The sequence below is a fragment of the Prionailurus bengalensis genome, chromosome C1 (assembly GCF_016509475.1).
Source record: "Prionailurus bengalensis isolate Pbe53 chromosome C1, Fcat_Pben_1.1_paternal_pri, whole genome shotgun sequence".
In the NCBI taxonomy this organism is placed as follows: domain Eukaryota; kingdom Metazoa; phylum Chordata; class Mammalia; order Carnivora; family Felidae; genus Prionailurus; species Prionailurus bengalensis.
In genome coordinates this window covers 30065815-30080022 of record NC_057345.1, presented here as the reverse complement: position 1 = coordinate 30080022, position 14208 = coordinate 30065815, and the positions used below count along the sequence as shown (strand labels likewise).

The following is a 14208-nucleotide window of genomic DNA, read 5'->3' as shown; positions in this document are numbered from 1 at the left end:
GAATCCTACAGTTCTATTATTATTATTTTTTTAATTTTTATTTACTTAAGTAATCTGTACACCCAATGTGGGGCCCGAACTCATGACCCGCAGATCACGAGTCGCATGCTGTTCTGACTGAGCCAGCCAGGCACCCCATCTACAGTTCTGTTCTTCATACAGAATATACACAACCCCTCCTCCAGGTATCTTTTTTCCCCTTCTTTGTTGCAGTATGAGGTCTAAACATAAGTGATTTAAAATCCTGGTATCTTAAATATATTCTTCATAAGATTATCACAGATCTCTAGGAAAAAATTAAAGCAACCAGCACACTAAAAGAGTGATGCTTTGTTCATGTTTTGGCCATAGGTTTGCTTTACGAAATAGCATGCCCTTCAGAATGGAAGAATGTATCTGCCTCCTATTTGATGGGGTTCAGAGCTAAGATGGCTGACTAAATAAACATGGGGAACTGGAATTTCCTTGGAGGCATCCTGGAGGAAGTTCACATCCACTCCACCATAATTGGAAAGATCTGGCTCACTATCCTGTTCATATTTCGAATGCTTGTTCTGGGTGTAGCAGCTGAAGATGTCTGGAACGACGAGCAGTCTGGCTTCATCTGTAATACAGAACAACCCGGCTGCAGAAATGTATGCTATGACCAGGCCTTTCCCATCTCCCTCATTAGATACTGGATCTTGCAGGTGATATTTGTGTCTTCACCATCCCTGGTCTATATGGGCCATGCTTTGTACCGACTGAAAGTTCTGGAGAAAGAGAGGCAGAGGAAGAAAGCTCAGCTGAGAAGGGCACTGAAGGGGGTGGAGTGTGAAATGCCCTGGGACAGGAGACGACTGGAGCAAGAACTTTGTCAGCTGGAACAAAGGAAACTAAGCAAAGCCCCACTCAGGGGGACCTTGCTTTGCACTTACGTGATACACATTTTCACTCGCTCTGTGGTAGAGGTTGGGTTCATGATTGGACAGTACCTTTTGTATGGATTTCATTTAGAGCCTTTATTTAAATGCCACAGCCACCCATGTCCAAATATAATTGATTGTTTTGTCTCAAGACCAACAGAAAAGACAATATTCCTGTTATTTATGCAGTCTATAGCCACTGTTTCACTTTTCTTAAATATTCTAGAAATTTTCCACCTAGGTTTTAAAAAGATTAAAAGAGGGCTTTGGGGACGATATAAACTGAAGGATGAGCACAATGAATTCTTTGTGAACAAGTCAAAACAAAATCTTGCCAAATATCAGAGCACATCTGCAAATTCACTGAAGAGACTCTCTCCTGCACCTGATTATTATTTGTTGATGGAAAAGCAAACACACACAGCAGTGTGCCCTAGTTTAAATTCACCTGCATTTCAGGCAGATCCTGACCATCACAATGGAAATGATGAGAAATGCATTTTGGATGGGCAAGAAACTGCACTTTCTAATGAGATGTGCACACTTAGCGCAACCTGTAGTCACCTTCAACACATCAGCTCATGTAATAATGAAGACAGTCGCAAAATATTTAGAAAAGAAGTGGGTCACCCATTAAAGGGAAAGAAAGAAATCGATGGCAAAGACAGCAAAAGGAACCACTACTCTAGAGGTCAAGGTTCTATTCCAGGTGTTGCTATAGATCCAGACGACCACGTGGGACAGTCGCCTCAAACAGCTTTCTCTCTGCCAGCTAACTGTGCTTGGAAACGGAGGTGGCTCAGTGCTACATGGGGTCCCTCTACAGAAGGTGAAAATCGGCCGTCACCTCCTAAAGGAAACCTCAAGGGCCAGTTCAGAGAGGGCACAAACAGAACCCTTCCTCCTTCCCAGGGAGACTGTCTGGACATTCCAGACACTCCTGATTCTTTGGGACGGTTGTCCTTAGAATCTGATTTGATCAGGAGCTGCAATAATTCTACTGCTTGCCCTCCAAATCATTTAGCGCTGCTGACAAACAACCTCATCGGTAGGCGGGCTCCCACAGACCTTCAGATCTGAACAGCTGTTGACTTCTAGACATCCTGCATATTATATGACCCTAGCGTGGGTGGTGGTGGAGCAGGCAAAACAAATAAGGGCAGCTCTAAAGACGAGCTGTTTAGGCAGACAATTGCAAACCTACTTCAAAAAGGAAAAACACATTAATTCTAAATGGTGATGGGGCAGTTTTAAATTCAAGGAGGGCTACCGGATCAGGATTACTTTTTTCACAGGCTCCCTTCAGAATTCGTGAAAACTGATTCCGGGAACGTCACGTTAAGAATCCAGGCTTAATGGTTTGGAACTACGTTTTTCCTTGATGGGAGCAGAGCCTTAGGAGACTATACTGATTTTACATAAGTCTCCCTTTTCGCTACTAATCTTTTATTTCTGGACAATGGTTAAATTGTTTGTCCCTGGGACTTAATTTCGTTTCCTTATATAGACTGCAACCTGATGTCTCTTGAGTATAATCAAAATGTTGCTATCTAGTAAATAAAATTTTAAAAAGATTGGTGGCTTTAAAACATCGTGATTCAGTGTCCAGATTGGAGTTGTATCTCTACACTCCCTAGTCCTCTAACCTCGACACTTTACTAACTGTAGCTACCTTACAGGGATAGTGTGAGAATTAAAATAAGAAACGTTGTGTTTAGTACAGTACCAGGCACACAGAAAGAGCTCAAAAGGCCTATTATTAGCACGTTACTGCTCACCCTCCAGAGGCCCACATCAAGCCGGCCAGAAAACAAACTGCAAAAGTAAAAACTGGAGCCGAAACATACGATTCCAAGCGCTCTTCTCAAGCCACTGGAAACCCAAGGGGCGCCCTGCGTCGGTCGTGCGCACCTTTTCGGGACGAAAGCCAAGAAGCCAGCACGTATAGGCTACCACACCTAATAATGATGAGGCCCGGGTTGAGACTGGTCCGCTCCCACACCGCTGCCCGGAGATCCCACCCAGCTACAGTCCCAGCGCTCCCGGACTCCGCAGGCCGCGCCCCCGGGCGCCACGCCCATCCTTGGCCCCACCTGGACACCCTCCCCGAGTTACCAAACCCTCGCCTCTCACTAGGCAACCGAATTGCCGCGAGGACCGGAAGAGGAAGGAGAGGTGTTGAGCCGGGAGCGGAGAGGCGGGCGTACGCAGCCTCCCTCGGCTTAGCTCACTATGGGGCATCCAGAGCGTCCTGGTCGCCATGAAAACAGGCCACACCCCCGCGAGCTCACACCGTGGTTCGCAAGTGCGCAGGCGCGCGCGGCCCTCCGCGCATGAGCAGTGCTGCTCAGAGCCCGCCAGCCACGGTCTCGGGCGCCAGCTACGCCGCTGCCGCTGTCACTATGGCCCATTACAAAGTGAGGGGGGCGCGGCGTGGCTGGGGGCGTGCGGGCGGTAGCCAGCCGCTGGTCGGCTCCGGGTGGGAATGGGGGTGCGCGCGCAGGTTTGGGGGGCCTGCGGCAGCGAGGCGGAGGCGGGGTTGCCGGACTCCCAGCGCCTTCTTCCTGCTCTGGCCCCTGGGCTTCGGCTATTGACCCGCCGTGTCTCCTCAGGCCGCCGACTCGAAGCGGGAGCAGTTCCGGAGGTACTTGGAGAAGTCGGGGGTGCTGGACACGCTGACCAAGGGTGAGCATGGGCTAGGAAAGGGTTCCTCGTGTCCACGTCGTGCTCCTCGGCGCTGCGTCCCTGTCGGGCCAAGGCGTGGGAAAGGAGGGAGAACAGGTGGGACCTGTCTGGGGTCCAGCAAGGTGGGCCTCGGGGTCCAGTAGGGACTGGCGCACGTCTGGCTGCTGACTGTCGGACGCCGCTCGAGTGGGATAGCCTTGCTCACGCTACCACCCTCCGGGCGGGGAGTGAAACTCCTGCAGCTGTTGCAAAGTCCCTCCAACTTCCGTTGCTTTGCCTCGAGTGGCCGCAGCCAGTATGTTTGATAAAGACCTTGAGATCCTAACTCCTCCCTCCTTACAGTTTTTGCGGACCCCAAATTACGAAAAGAAGCATTTTCCTTCGAAAAAAGGGCAAGTGGGAAAATTAACCAGATTTCAAAGCTGTCTATGAAATAACTAAATGAACTCAGTCCCCAAAGTAGGCGATTCATAGTAAATTTGGCTCTGGTTTTTCAACCCCGGTTTCGTAGGCTATACCAATTCCTACTTTGTGCAGATTTCATAAGTAGGATTACAGTTTAAAGAGCTTGAGGACACATAAAAATGGTTATATTGTTTTCACTTTTTAAAATAGAAGCTATTACACTGTATCTGTTTCTGGGAGGGGGGGTTCAAGACCTAAGATGAGTAAGGAGCTTGAAACTGGAGAGTTCCAAGAGGTGGTTGGGGGTACTACTTATTTCATTAGCTCAGCAATAATCTGAATGCCTGCTATGCATCATTCAACTCATTGGCTAGAACTTGCAAGGGTGTAGAACAGAAGAGCTGTCAGGGATAACGACGTGGGTCCACACGAAAGGTGTCTGGGAAAGAATTTGGTAACTGCTCTTTGGCCAGAAGCAAAGGTTAGGAGACAATTCTGGGAGAATAACAACTTTGGGTCTTAGCAGAAAGCAGGGCTTTTAATTCCCATGCATGGGCTGGTAATTTTTAATTGCTGCCTACGTTAGATTCAGGTACCAGTTTCCCTATCTCGTTGCAATTACACTTCGGCAAACATACAGGAGTACCTATGAAAGTGCTATGCTCTGTCCTCTCTTGAAGTGTCACAAATGCTTGAAATTTCATTGACCCCCCCCCTTTAAAAAATTCTGTGGGTTCATTTCTTTCATTTATTTAACCATTTTATTCAAGTCTCTGTTCTAGACACTGGGGATACAGCAGTGGAAAAAAATGTCCCTGCTCTAAATGAGCTTATATTCTAGTTGGGGGAGACCTAATAAATAAATACATAGTGCCAGCCAGTGTCAAGTGTTATGAATAAGAAACATAGCAAAGGAGGGGCGCTTGGCTGGCTCAGTTGGTTGAGTATCCGACTCTTGATTATGGCTCAAGTTGTGATCCCAGGGTTGTGGGATCGAGCCCTGTGTTGGGCTCTATGCTGAGTGTGAAGCCTGCTTGATTCCCACCCCCCACCCCCCGGTTCCTGCCTGTATTCTCTCTCTAAACAAAACACCAAACCAACCAACCAACCAGCAAAGGGAATAAAGAGCTATGGATATGCCATTTCATAAGAGGTGGTGGTTACTTCTCTCTCAAGAAGTAACATTTGAGTAGAGACCTGAATGAAATGTGATGTTAAGAGTTTCAGGAAGTTCAAGGAGGCCGGAGTGGCTAGACAGAGTAAAAGAATGTTAAAAGGTAGAGAAGTGACCTTGGCAGGAGGTAACTGAAGATCTACAGCCTTGTGCCATACATGGATCTTCCTTCATGAGACTGGAAACCACTGAAGGCTTCTTTTCCCTTGCTCACATCCACTGGCATCTAACTCCTCAACCACTGCAGATTTCCAGTCTCCTAAATAATGCCAGACAACATAGTACCTACTGATGTGACGTATTTAAAATCTGATGTTTTTCAGCTTCAAACATATGTACTTTACACATATTTAATTTAGAATTTTTATCCGGCTTATTTCCAAGAGGATCTGAAATTGCTTCTAACATTAAAACACTATATGCCTAAAGATAAAGATAAGTCATTTGGAAAAAGAGGCATTTGAGTTATTTTGAGTACCATTTCAACCTCTAAAAATCCCGGCTGCTAAGGCAAAAAAGGGAAACGCGGGGTATGGCATGCTTCTTGTCTGATTAAAAGGAAGTATATTTCATCTATAGAAAAGCACAGGAAACTTGCTATTTACATTATGTTCTGTAATTATCAACCTTGTAGTACCACTGACCAATTTAGAAGCTGAAAGAAACGGGGTGGGGAACAAGAGGTAGAAAAGGTAAGAATATGTATTCATGTCTTAAAAGTTAGTTGGCAGAGATCGGTGGGAATCAGTGGAAGAAAAAAACAAGTTTGAGTATGTTATTTAAAGAAAAACACTTAGGGGCGCCTGGGTGGCGCAGTGGGTTAAGCGTCCGACTTCAGCCGGGTCACGATCTCGCGGTCCGTGAGTTCGAGCCCCGCGTCGGGCTCTGGGCTGATGGCTCAGAGCCTGGAGCCTGTTTCCGATTCTGTGTCTCCCTCTCTCTCTGCCCCTCCCCCGTTCATGCTCTGTCTCTCTCTGTCCCAAAAATAAATAAACGTTGAAAAAAAAAATTAAAAAAAAATAAAAACACTGAGAAACGGGAACCCTCTTGCACTGTTGGTGGGAATGCAAACTGGTACAGCCACTCTGGAAAACAGTGTGGAGGTTCCTCAAAAAATTAAAAATAGACCTACCCTATGACCCAGCAATAGCATTGTTAGGAATTTACCCAAGGGATACAGGAGTACTGATGCATAGGGGCACTTGTACCCCAATGTTTATAGCAGCACTCTCAACGATAGCCAAATTATGGAAAGAGCCTAAATGTCCATCAACTGATGAATGGATAAAAAAAATTGTGGTTTATATACATAATGGAGTACTACGTGGCAATGAGAAAGAATGAAATATGGCCCTTTGTAGCAACACGGATGGAATTGGAGAGTGTTATGCTAAGTGAAATAAGCCATACAGAGAAAGACAGATACCATATGGTTTCACTCTTATGTGGATCCTGAGAAACTTAACAGAAACCCATGGGGGAGGGGAAGGAAAAAAAAAAAAAAGAGGTTAGAGTGGGAGAGAGCCAAAGCATAAGAGACTCTTAAAAACTGAGAACAAACTGAGGGTTGATGGGGGTTGGGAGGGAGGGGAGGGTGGGTGATGGGTATTGAGGAGGGCACCTTTTGGGATGAGGACTGGGTGTTGTATGGAAACCAATTTGGCAATAAACTTCATATATTGAAAAAAAAGAAAAAGTAAAGAGAAACACTGAAAGGAGGGGGGAGGAGAGGGTGGTGGTGATGTAGACATACCGACTTCCCAAAAAATCGTGTTGTAAGTACACTTAGAAGAGTAACTATCAGAACTCAGTGCTGGTTGTTAAGTCATTGCCATTTGATTTTTTCTGTCTATGTTTTGATGAGTTATTAGAGCTAAAAAACTAAAAAGGAAGAGTGTTGTCTTACAACAGTTTCTTAACTTGGGGTCTAGAGATGCACATTTTTTTGTGTGTAGTTAACATTTTTTTGGCTTTTGTCACTTTTCAGAGGGTTCTTTGCACAAAAAAAAACCTTAACCACTGGTTTAGAGAGATTTATATCTGAGTAGTAAATCCTAGGAGGAATTTATTCAGTAGAAGATGAACAAGTCAGTGCTGATGTAAGCTTTTGGTTATGAACTGAAGTATGTATTTTAATGTTGATTTAAGCATGTTGATTACTGGTGAAGTTTTTGGTTGGTGGTTATTTAGCATGTTGTGTATGAAACTCTATCCTTGAAGCATATTTTCAATTCAAAGCTTCTTCCAGTAATTATCATAGCCCTGTTGATTCTCTCCAAAAATTTTGTCAAATTTATCTTTGTTTTCACCCCTCCATCACTCTAGTGCAGGTTACTATCTTTTTCAGCTGAATTACCACATCTGCCTCTTAAACTGCTCCTCCTGCCTTTATCCTTGTCCCACCCTGGATCTTCCACACAGCAGTCAAGAGTGATCGTGTCACTCTCCTGCTTAAAACTGTTTAATTATATGCCTGTTGTTCTTAGGATCAAAGTCCAACTGAACTTGCAGGATCTTCCCTGGTCGGCCTCCTGACCACCTTGCCAGCTTCCTTTCCTGCCACATTGTTCACAGCTCCATCTAGCCATACTTGAATTTTCAGTTCCTCAATATGTGTTCTCTTGCCCTCCCCACCCCCTCACCTTCCCATTTGATCTGAAACCCTCATAGCCCAGGTCTCAGGTCTTACTTCCCCTTGTTAGGATGCCTTCCTTGGTGCCCTAGGCTGAGTTAGGTGTTTTTCCAATGTGCTCCCATAATCCATCATCCTGTATTGACACTTGATGCTTCTTCTTTTTTTTTTTTTTTTTTTTGGTTTAGTCCTTTGCTTATCTTCTGCACTAGAGTATAAATTTGTTGAGAACAGGGAGGTTATCTGCTGTGTGTGCCATGGCATGGCAGTCCTATCAATGTGCTTGGCGTATAATAGGCACTTAATACTTACTGGGCTGTGGAATATAATTTCAGTCATTCAAATTTAAGACTTTAATTATTGCTTTTTCTGCTTTTTGATTTGCAGTATTGGTAGCCTTATATGAAGAACCAGAGAAACCTAATAGTGCTTTGGAGTATCCTTTTCATCTTTCAAGTCAGAAAAAGGACTTATTTTTGGAACTCTTATTTTTTCACATAGATACTATTTAAAATATTTTTGATGATTGAAAAAGTTACTTTCTGTTAAGTTTTGCGATGATGATCTCTGGGTAAATGCTGGTGGTAAGATGCGGTGACTGTGATCAGAGACATTGATACTACTCTGAGCTATTTCATTAGTTTCATTCAGCTCAAGTAAATTCTTAACTTTGATATTAGTTTTTTAAAGCATCACTTAGGAGCTGCTACCCCAGAAAATCCAGAAATAGAGCTGCTTCGCCTAGAATTGGCAGAAATGAAAGAGAAATATGAAGCTATTGTAGAAGAAAATAAAAAACTGAAAACAAAGGTAAATGTTTTAAAAGAATTCATGTTAAAAATAATTTCACCTTTAATGATTATAAGATCAGAACCTCACTAAAATGGATAGTAGGGGAGGGAGGAAGAGAAATAATCTCAATTAACTGCAAGGCTGAACTGACGCCCTATCGAGAAAACCACAGACAGACTGTAAATAGGACAAGCAAAGTGTAGTCAAGAAGAGGTTCGTGGGATCCTGCATCAAGAAAAACTTGAGAACATTGGTTAATGCTGCTTATGAGTAAATGGAAATTTGGGGGAATCATAAGCAGTTGATGTAAGTAGGTCAGTGTAGGGTCACTGCTTTGTGAAAGGCACCTCTTACAGTTGTGTAGTGTGCAATGTGCACAGTCGTATTGTGGTGGCCCTGTAATGTGTTAATTTGTTTACTCTGAGTTTTGTCTATTGCTCAAGTTTTTTCTTTGTTTAAATTCCTGTGAGAATCTTCATAAGCTTCAAATTAGTCATCTCTGAGCCTTTGAGGTTTTACCACATTCTGAATCACATAACTTATTTTACATTAGGCAGTTCTCATAATGTGATTTATCTTCTCAACAACCTTGCGAAATAAGTGAGATAGGGACACAGACCATTTTGTAGGTGAGGGAACTAAAGCACAGCGAAGTCTCCCTTCTCGCATCTGACAGCTAATTCGAATAATCTCAATCTCAGCCTAGTGTTCTTGCAGAGAACCAGTTTAGCATAATAGAAAATGCAGTACCTTAAATTATTCAAGATTCCACAACACAAATACCAGTTAACTTCTTGGTTAAGTTAGACCTTTTAAGTCAGACATGAGCTGCTTTTCATTGACTAGCTAGATTAATATATGTTACATTATTCTTTTTTTTTTTTGCTTTTTGAGAGAAAGCTCAGTAAAACTTTGGTAAAGATGAAGAAAGTACCTTATGAGAAGCCACAACATCCTTGGGAAGATACAGATAGGTTGTTGCCTATCAAGTATTTGAGCAGTGCGGTATGAACTGGAATTCAGTTTTGGGTTCCCAGTAATTTTAAAGGTTTATACGAAAAAGAGTTTTCCTCAGACCTGATTGCATTAAATCTTAAAGTGTATTAATTTTAAGTGGCTTAAAGAGAGTAGAATAGTCTTATAAAGTTACTGATTCAATAATTAAGTTGAATATAATAGTTAACTTGTTTTGTTATTATAAAGTTTTTTACCCAATTTAGAATAAGATTCACCTAAACTCCTCTGTCTTTGCCCTATAGCTTGCTCAGTATGAACCACCTCAGGAGGAGAAGCGTGCTGAATAGGAATCTTCTCAATTGAAAAGACACTGACAAAATGGTTTTGTATGACTTGAATAGTTTGTATAGTATATAATCTTTTCTGAACAGATGCTATAGAACTCTTTTAATATGTTGAATTCACCTACCACACTTTAACTGTTATAAACACATATACTTAGAATCACCAATAAAAACTCAATATAACTTTCTTTGGGTCTTAAAAGCAGGAGAATCCAAAGTGAATCCTGAAAAAAAATCTAAACACAGCCATCTAATTCATTACCTTAAAAGACATTCTGTTTATTAGTCTGACTAGGAATGATGGTACTGGTGGTATTTTAGCCAAGGAAGTTCAGCATGGAGCTGTTCCTTGGTTTAGTTCAGGATATGAGCACAGGTACCTTCATTCTTTAAAATGAAGCCGACACTGTTGTTTATATCCTCTGTAGGCAGCTGGAAAGATCTGTGTGACAGAAGATGCTTTTGCACGGGTTCCCATGAATCTTCTGCTCTTGTTTATATAACGTGGAACAAATAACTCTTCTTTGCCACCACTCTGCCTTAGATAACTGTGTGTGTGCCAGTGTGAACTCTGACACCACGTGTCCTTCTATGCAATCATGCCCTACCTGATAACGTTGCCTTGCTTTGCTCTGTGCTCCAGTGGGTCCTAGCTGCACATTGGCCTGTGTTGTTTTTCGATTTGCCATACTAGCAGTTATCCTGACTGTAATTTATAATAACTTAAAGCAGGATCACACTTTCCCCTGCCTTACTTGTTGCTTAGCTGAGCACAGAACAGAGGCAATCTAAAATTCTGGGTTCATGCACAAGCTGGGATAAGAAGGGGAATGAGCCATATATCGTGGAAAATTATAGTTTGCGGGTATAATTATACAGTGCTTTTTCCCCTTCAAAGTATTTTTCTAGCCTTGAATTCATTTTATCTTCATTATCCCTGTGAAGTAGGTAGGGCAAGTATGAGGGGAGGTTGGGTGCTGAATTTTTAGGCCAAAGACTGATACTAATACAAATTATTTACTAACTGTAGAACCTTGGGCACATCAGTCAACTGCTCTGAGATTCACTTTCCTCATATGTTAAAATGAGAATAGTATCTGTGCTGCCTACCTCACAGGGTTGTTGTGAGGGTCAAATGGAATGTATGTGAAGATCTGTAAATGGTAAAGCACTATATTCTTGTTTGTTAGTCTTTTTCCTTTCTTTTAGAAGACCTACAATCAGGTGTTTCATTTTATTGGTCACTTATTTTCCTTATTGCTGACTGACATTATTAAGAATCCTGTTTCATATATTCTAACCCTATTGTTAGAGAACCCGTCTTTACGCTTTGGTCAAAACACACATAGAAAACAAAGCGAACCGATGACAGCTGATTTAACTAGCAAAAGCGTCAGCACTTGCTGGAAACTGTGACCAGGCTAATTGTAAGGGCATTTTAATCAGTCATGTTGGCAAGAATGTGGCAATGGTCTGTCTCTTTTAGTCACAAGTTCGTTTTTGGAGGGGGGCCAGACACTACTGGAAGAACATTCACTGGAATTGGTTTATCTTTTACCAATTTGAGGGCCTCCTACATGCTCAGCAGTGGGCTGAGTGCTGGGTATTATAAAGATAAATGACTTGAAATTAGTTATAAGACATATACATAAGCAATTACAATGTGGGATAGGAAGTGCTGAGAATCATAAGAATAATAAAACATGGCCCCATGGGGATTTTGGAAGGAAGGGAGACTTGGCTTCTTTAAGCAACTGGTATGACAGCCCCTTTGTGGAATACAGACAAGCAGGATTTTTTTTTTTTGTTTTCTGGCAGCCAACCCTCATTTGCTTTTTTCCCATGGGACTAGTATTAATATTTATGTAACTCAGGTTACTGTCTCTTGTACTATCCTTTTGGACAGAATGGCAACCTGTGGGTTGGTTAACTGCACTTTTACGGAGGGCGGGGGGGGGGAGCTGACCTGCTTCAACTGCTGTACCAGTCAGTGCTATTTAAGAACTCAGAGTCAGCCTGGCCTCTGGAGATCTTCTTCATCATTTCTATCAAGGATCTGGATGAAGAGACTATACAAGAAGTTGCCAGTGGAGTAGAAAAAGGATCTCATCCATTCAGTTCCTGCTGTACTTTAGCTGCCTTGTCCATACAATGTAGATTTCATATCTTGCCTACCTCACAGGGTTGTTGTAAGGTTCAAATTAAATATAATGGATGAAAAGTGCCTTGTAAATTGTAAAAAACTACACGTGGGTCGCATGGTGTAATACCAAATCTGTAAATGCCACAAAGTTGGCTGGTTAGTGGACTATATTGAAACAAACTTGAAAAGAACAACTTGGGAGTACCCAAAATTCTGGGCCTGCACCAACAAGCTGAAGTGTCAAGTCTTATGTTTAGGTTAAAAAAAAAAAAAATGCAGTAATACAAGTCTAGGCACTAGGATTGCTGACAAAATACTAGTTCCAGTGATTATCAGTATGAGCCACATATACTCTGGATACATATATTAAAAAAGTCCATTCTGTAAAGCATAATAGAAGTATTGTCCAGATGCTAAACAGTCATCCTGACGGCTGTATTGGTCATTTTGCATTGTGGGTGCCAGACATTTGGTAGATGTTGACAAGCTCACATGCATGTAAAAGACAGTGAGCGATCAATAGAGAGAGGGCTTTTGAAAATATAAGGTTGTGCTGCCCAGTATGGGAGCCGCTAGCCACATCTGGCAATTAAAGTTAAAAAAAAAAAATTTAGTTCCTCACAGTAGCAACATTTCGAATGCTCAGGCCACACTGGCTTCTACATCGTTGCAGAACATTTCTATCCTCACAGAAAGTTCTATCGGACATCACCATAGAAGCGATGGTCGAAAGAACAGAGTACGTTTTATGTGGGACAGAGAAGATTTAGTGGATAATGAAGACTGCAATCTAATATTTGAAGGGCTGTCATGAAGAAGATGAAGACTACTCCTGTGATCCATTTTAAGCTCCAAGGAGTGTGATTTTTGGTCTGAATAGGAGACTTTCAAACAAAATCCTACCTCAGTGGAAGCGGCTGCCTTTTGAGATAGTGAGCTCTCCTCCCTTGGAACTATTGAGGTGCATGTTGCATTATCAACAGCCACAGGTGTCATAGGGTGGATTCTCTTTAGGCGAGAGATTGGACTAGATGACTTCTAAGGATGTGTCTGTCCTACCTTCCACTTACAGATTCAGACATAGCCAAGTCCCAGACTTACAAGAACATGCTTTCCTTTCACAATCTAGAAGTTCGTTTCTTTGGAAATTCAGTGCCACCACCACCACCTCCATTTTAAGAGGATCTTGGTTCGTCAAATTTCCAATTCTAACTCCTGACAAGGATGAAAAATCCTCTAGCTATCTCAAACGTATTTGGTGAAAGCATTGGCTTTAATTTGCTTTCATTATTCATTCCTTTGGTTTGTGAACTGAAGGTCATAGAAGATGCAATGTTCTATTGGGGGCGGGGGTAAATTACATGAAAAGTAGACTGACTAGGTGGGAAGGAGGGAAAATTGAGTCCTATTGAGTTTAAAGTGGTGGTGGTATCCACCGTCTGTTTTGCTGAAGGAGGATAAGCAGTTCTAGCTTGGCTGCATTTGCTCTCCTCTCAGGGTCCCGCTACCTGCTAGAAGGAACTGCATCACTCAACCATGGCTCTGCCTTTGGTTGAGGCTTTACCCTCACTCAGACTGGCTCCTCCTCCCTACCTACCAGATCCATCCATCTAGACCTGCTGAGACACCACCTCCTTACAGACTTTCTCACCCTCCCAACTCCCGAACATTGTTATCTTCACCTTTGACCTTTCCATTTCATACCTCGTACCGAAGCTACTTACGCAGAGATCCGATCTCTATCAATCTTCGAGCAACTTGAGGGCGGGCAGGGTCCGAGTCGGTCTCAGTTTTGTGTCCCTTGTCCCCCCAGGGCATCGCGGGCATCAATAAATACTGGTCGGGCGAGTACCATTGTAGGAGCACAACTAGTTCTTCCCCCAAATGCCCAGAGAGCATCTCCCGTTGCGATGGCCTCCAGAGCTCCTAAGAAGGCAGGGGAGCGGCGAGAAGCACCGCGCGTGGCTGGGCAGGACCGGGGTGCTCGCTAGGGCGGAGGGCAGAGGGCTCGGCCGGCCGGGCCACCCTCCTCGTGACTCCTCCTCCCCCCTCCACGGCTCCAAGTCAGGTGATTCCGGGCACGTGACGGGCACCACCTACCCTGCTGCTCCCGAGTGGCAGCTCGGGCGGCCAATGAGGGGCTGGGTCTCGGCGCGGAGCCTATGAGAGCC

At 43.3% G+C, this 14208-nt stretch overlaps 2 protein-coding genes and 1 long non-coding RNA gene across 3 annotated transcripts in view; 2 read left to right on the top strand and 1 right to left on the bottom strand.

Moving 5' to 3' along the window:
* Positions 1–14090, bottom strand: part of LOC122480320 — a 28486-nt gene extending 14396 nt beyond the window's left edge. The window contains exon 1 of the long non-coding RNA XR_006296552.1: positions 13762–14090. This is a non-coding gene — a long non-coding RNA (uncharacterized LOC122480320). The remainder of the gene's footprint in view (positions 1–13761) is intronic.
* On the top strand, positions 354–2815 carry GJA9 (gap junction protein alpha 9). Its single transcript, XM_043574544.1, has one exon. The coding sequence runs from the start codon at positions 447–449 to the stop codon at positions 1983–1985; it is 1539 nt and encodes a 512-aa protein (XP_043430479.1). The 5' UTR covers positions 354–446; the 3' UTR covers positions 1986–2815.
* Positions 3195–12118, top strand: LOC122480319 (MYC binding protein). The gene is made up of 5 exons (XM_043574550.1): positions 3195–3322; positions 3518–3590; positions 8189–8237; positions 8482–8611; positions 9853–12118. The coding sequence occupies exons 1-5, from the start codon at positions 3239–3241 to the stop codon at positions 9895–9897; spliced, it is 381 nt and encodes a 126-aa protein (XP_043430485.1). The 5' UTR covers positions 3195–3238; the 3' UTR covers positions 9898–12118.
* Positions 14091–14208: the final 118 nt, after the last annotated feature.